Genomic DNA, 5,701 nt, shown 5'->3' with positions numbered 1-5,701 from the left:
GCTGATGCTGACCCTGATGCTGATGCTGACTCTGACGCTGATGCTGGCCCTGACCTGACACTGATGCTGGCCCTGATGCTGATGCTGACTCTGACACTGATGCTGGCCCTGACCCTGATGCTGATGCTCATGCTGGCTCTGACACTGATGCTGGCCCTGGCCCTGACACTGGCCCTGAACCTGACGCTGATGCTGGCTCTGATGCTGATGCTGATGCTGACCCTGACGCTGACACTGACCAATGCCAGTTGCCCCTCCCCTGGTGGCCCCCTGACCCCAATCCCACACCCCCGGCTGCCCAGCCAACACCACTGGCTCAATATTTCTATTCCTGTGTCCCCACCCCCATCAGCAGGTGGCCATTTGGTCCCAATGGCCCGGTTTGCTCCGTGTTGTATCCCAGAACAGGTTTCAGCACACAGGCAGTGCTCAATATGTGCTGAAGGGAGACAGGCGGGAGGGTCTGGTGGAGGACCTGAGAAGGTGACATGGAACCAGAGCAAATGGAGGGAGGAAAATAGGGGCCATAGGAGGAGGTGCCGCCAGAGGTGGTGGGGCCGGCACCCTTCCACCTGTGCCTCTGCTCACCTGGACGGGGCCCTCCAGGGACTTCCCTCTGCATGCTCCATGGCTCCTCGCCTCGTTCCAGATGGGAGATCACGTCTGGCTTGTGCAGTGGAGGTCCTGCTTGTGGGGAGAAAGTGGGGCTGGGCATGCTGCGGCTCTCCAGGCCCAGCTGACCTCAGGGGCCGCCCCTAACAAGGACAGTGCCTGTGAAGTGGACACTCTCTCTGGGAACAGAAGGTCCTCTGGGCCAAAAGCAGTGAGGGTGTCAGACTGGAACCCAAATACCAGTGCACACTCTGAAGACCCCACGTGTGCTGACGTCCTTACTTTATTGCTCGAGGACCGTTCCAGAGCCAGCTGGGCTCCAGGGTCCCACCTTCCTCTCTTCTCTCCCTGCCCCCACCCCAGGACCAGGGGAAATGCCAAGCAAGGATGCTACCAGCTCCTACGCTGTCCCCTGGGGACTTCTGGCGTGGCCAAGGCCCCTGGCCATGAGTCCCCCAAGGCACAGGTCTTGCTTCCCACCCCATGACATATCTGGCACCAGGGCTGGCACTGAAGGGATCCTCCTTAATATCTACCATGCAGAAGAAGGCTGACAGCAGACGCCCAGCCTGGGGCTGGGGGGATCTTACCTAGGGCAAGAAGGTTCTGGTAGTTCTCCAACATCACATCCCGGTACAAGGCCCTCTGAGGGGAGTCTAGCTGACCCCACTCCTCCTGGGTGAAGTCCACAGCCACATCCTTGAAACTCACCGATTCCTGAAATGACATATAGGTTCTCACTCACCCAGGACTGATACTGTGTCCATGGTTCCAAAGGAGCCAGAGATTGATTAACGACCCTACAAGTAAAGGGTTAACCTCAGGTGACCTTCTCCCATGCACAGAAGGTTGTGCTGTAGACACTGACCATGACTGAATTTGGGGACCAGGGGCAGGGAGAGGGGCTGGGAATTGGCATGCATTCCCACACCACCTTCTAGACTGGGAAAGCAGGTCTGAATAGACACTGCGGGGTCTTGGCAACTTGAGGTGGGACCCACATGGCTGTTGTATCACGCTCTAAGTCCTGGGTGAGATGCTATGCTTCATGGGGTCAAGAATTTCAAACTTAAAAATTTGAGAGAATATTAATAGTACAAAAACCCCAGCAACTCTATTCAAAGCTCACTAATGCAAAAGGATCCGAACCCAGACTAGATACCGTTATTACACTCTAAAGAAGGAAACCTTGTATATATATTAGCAAGTTCTGTGCCCCAAGGGATCAAGAGAGGCTACCTGCAGTCCTCACCTGACTGCCTTCCAATCCTTCCCACCTGCTCCCCCTGGCCTGGGCATCCTGGCCACCACCCAACTCCAGACTTGCTTTGATGCTTGAAAGGATCAAATAGATGCCAAGGAATTTCACTGCATCCCAGAACAAATCCCAGAAACACTTAAGAAATTCCAAAAACCTACTCAACAAAGTAAAATTCACAATGTCCAGCATCCAATCAAATAACTAAAAGGTGAAAAACATTAACGCAATCAGAGGAATTAAGAGTACATTAGAACAGTATGTGTTTACCTCAAAAGAAGTCATTAAGGGAGGAAAAGAGAAACAAAAAAGACATAAGACATAGAAAACTAATAGCAAGGCTGGGTGGGGTGGCTTATGCGTGTAATCCCAGCACGTTGGGAGGCCAAGGTGGCAGATCACCTGAGGTCAGGAGAATTTCTTGAACCCAGGAGGTGGAGGTTGCAGTGAGCCAAGATTGCGCCACTGCACTCCAGCCTGGGTGACAAGAGCGAAACTCTGTCAAAAAAAAAAAAAAAAAAAGGGGGAAAAAAGAGACATGTAAATCCAACTATATTAATAATTACACTAAATGCGAATAGTTTAAACACTCCAATTAAAAGGTGGAGATTGTCAAACTGAATTAAAAAAGCAAGCTACAGAAACCTACTTTACATACAAAGATAGGTTAAAACTGAAAGGATAGAAAAAGATAAACCCTGCAAATACTAATTAAAAAAAAAAAAGCTGAACTGCCTATAGTAATAGCAAAGTAGATTTCAGAGAGATGACTATCAGAGATAAAGAGAATATTACATAATGATAAAAGGCTTAATTCGTTAAGAACTCATGGCAATCCTAAATATAAATGTATCTACTAAAAGAGCTTCAAAATACATAATGCAAAAACTGACAGAACAATTGAAAACACCATCATTCAACTTGACTTAACAGATATTTACATAACACTCTAGCCAACAAAGGCAGAATACATATTTTTCAAGGGCATGTGGAACATTTACCAAGATAAACCACACTCTGGGAAATAAAATAAATCTTGGCAGATTTGAAAGGCTTTAAATCATACAAAGTTCATTCTCTGACGACAATAGAATTAAATCAGAAATCCATAATAGAAAGTTATCTGGAAAATGCCCTAAATATTAGGAAATGAAACAACACATTCTGAAATAACATACGGTTGAAGAAGAAATCACTAGGGAAATTAGAAACTATTTTCAGCTGAATAAAAATGTAACATAACAAAAGTTGTAGGATATAGATGAGGCAGTGCTTAGAAATTTACAGTGCTGAATGCTATACAAGGAAAAAAAAGTGTCAAATCAATATCTATGTTTCAATCTTAAGACACTAAAGTAAGTAAAATAAGTTTCAATCTTAAGACACCAAGGAGATAATAAGGATCAGAAATCTATGAAATGGAAAACAGAAAATAGAGAAAATCAATAAAACAAAAAAATGGGTTTTTGAAAAGATCAATAAAATTGATAAACTACATGGCTCAGCAATTTCACACCTAGGTATTTATGCAAGAGAAATTAAAATGCACAGCCATACATGTACTCAAATATTTATAGCGGGTTTATTTGTAATAGCAAAAGCCTATGAGCGACTAAATATCCATCAGCTGGTGAATGGATAAGCAGACTATGGAATATCCATCCAATGGAGTAATGGGCTGAATTGTATATCCTTCACCTCAAATTCCTATGTCTCAACCCTCAGTAACTCCGACAGAGGTTTTTTTTTTTTTTGAGACATAGTCTCACTCTGTCACCCAGGCTGGAGTGCAGTGGTGCAGTATCAGCTCACTGCAACCTCTGCCTCCTGGGTTCAAGAGATTCTCCTGCCTCAGCCTCCTGAGTAGCTAGGACTATAGGCACACACCACTACACCCAGCTAAATTTTTGTATTTCTAGTAGAGACAGGGTTTCACCATGTTGACCAGGCTGGTCTTGAATTCCTGACCTCAAGTGATCCACCCAACTTAGCCTCCCAAAATGCTGGGATTACAGTCATGAGCCACTGCATCTGGCCTGGAGAGAGGTTCTTTGAAGAAGTAATTAAGTTGAAATGAATTCAATACAGTGGGCCCTAATCCAATATAACTGGTGTCCTCATAAGAAGAGGAAATTTGGACACAGACATAGAGGAGGTAAGCCCATGTGAAGATGTAGGGAAAAGGTGGCCGTCTACAAGCCAAGAAAAGAGGCCTCAGAAGAAACCAACCCTGCTGACACCTTGATCTCAGACTTCTTTTTTTTTTCTTCTTTGAGACAGAGTCTCACTCTATCACCCAGGCTGGAGTGCAGTGGCGCGATCTAGGCTCACTGCAAGTTCTACCTCCTGGGTTCATGCCATTCTCCTGCCTCAGCAGCCCATGTAGCTGGAACTACACGCGCCCGCCACCATGCCCGGCTAATTTTTTTGTATTTTTAGTAGAGATGGGGTTTCACCATGTTAGGTAGGATGGTCTTGATCTCCGGACCTCGTAGTCTGCCCGCCTCAGCCTCCCAAAGTGCTGGGATTACGGGCGTGAGCCATCATGCCTGTCCTTGATCTCAGACTTCTTGCCTCCTGAATTGTAATAAAATTAATTTCTGTTGTTTAAGCCCTCCTGCCATACTTTGTATGGCAGCCCTAGCAGACTAATACAAATGGAATATTACTCACCAATGAAAAGGAACAAACTACCGATTCACACAACAACATGGATAAACTCAAAAGCATATGCTAAGCGAAGTAAAGCAGAGACAAAAGACCACATAGTATAAATTCCATATGAAATCCTTAAAGAGGAAAATCTATAGCAAAACTATAGTGGTTACCAAGGGGAGAGGGGAGAGGACTGAATGCACAGGGGCATGAGGACATTTTTGGGTCATGGAAATGTCCCATATCATGATTGTGGTGCTGGTTACACAAATGTATATGTTTGCTCAACCTCATCAAATTGTATACTTAAAATTGCACAGTTGTGCTGTATATAAATTACACCTAAATAAAACCTTACCCCGCAAAACACTGGATTTCAGATGAGGAGGTAGAGATGAGGACAAATGCTGAGAACACACCCCTAACTGAGGCATGCAGGCATGAAGGACGATGATAGTCGAGGGAAGGAGAAAATGGGCTGAAACAAAGCTCCAAGCTGGGTGTGGGGGTGCACACCTTGGTCCCAACTACTCAGGAGGCTGAGGTGGGTGATTTGCTTGAGCCCAGGAGTTGAAGGCTGCAGTGAGCTATGATCATGCCACTGCACCCGAGCCTGGGCGACAGAGCGAGACTCTGTCTCAAAGAAAAAAAGAAAGAAAGAAAGAAAAACAAAAAATAGCCCCAAAGGTATCAGAATATGGTGCTGGCCAGTGAGGCTGTCAGAGGCTACATGGCTTCGGTGTGGGGAGCATCAACCAGCAAGAGTAGGGTAGGGTCTGAGGCCCGCACAGGCCTTTTTGGTGGGTATTTCTGGTCCACTGGGAGAAGCCCATGTCTAATCTGTCTTCATTCTGCAGGAAAGGGAATATAAAGCCCAGAGAGTATGTGTTGGAATCAGATGCCGATGTGGTAATGACACTAGCAGAGAAGTCAGAACAGACCACACAAGATGTCCCAGGAGACAGAACAACTTGAACTGTGAGTGTGAATGAGACTGTCAAGAGAAAATGCCAAAGGCGATGTGTACTCAGGACAGTCAACTGGTTATTCAAGGATCTAACAAGCAAATATTTTACAAATAGGAATAACACATGCACAAGGGCCCTACCACCTAGAGGGAGCTGCACAGACACATACAGACATACATACATGCACACACTTTTTTTTTTTTTGCTG

At 45.9% G+C, this 5,701-nt stretch overlaps 1 protein-coding gene across 6 annotated transcripts in view; it reads right to left on the bottom strand.

The window, feature by feature from the left end:
* Positions 1 to 5,701, bottom strand: part of ZNF74 (zinc finger protein 74) — a 16,423-nt gene that overhangs the window by 6,893 nt on the left and 3,829 nt on the right. For 4 of the 6 annotated variants that reach the window (XM_011986054.1, XM_011986057.1, XM_011986058.1 and 1 more), the window contains 2 exons: positions 1,203 to 1,329; positions 589 to 684 (listed from right to left, as the gene is read on the bottom strand). The exons of 1 other annotated variant lie outside the window; for it this stretch is intronic. In XM_011986054.1, coding sequence (XP_011841444.1) covers positions 589 to 684; positions 1,203 to 1,329 — 223 coding nt within the window. Of the gene's footprint in view, positions 1 to 588; positions 685 to 1,202; positions 1,330 to 2,272; positions 2,369 to 5,701 lie in introns of all 6 variants that reach the window. One more of the 6 variants, XM_011986055.1, reaches the window with a different exon arrangement.

Source organism: Mandrillus leucophaeus, unplaced genomic scaffold (genome assembly GCF_000951045.1).
Source record: "Mandrillus leucophaeus isolate KB7577 unplaced genomic scaffold, Mleu.le_1.0 Scaffold291, whole genome shotgun sequence".
Classification (NCBI taxonomy): Eukaryota; Metazoa; Chordata; class Mammalia; order Primates; family Cercopithecidae; genus Mandrillus; species Mandrillus leucophaeus.
The sequence above is the reverse complement of the archived record's forward strand: the minus strand, read 5'-3'. Positions and strand labels throughout refer to the sequence as shown.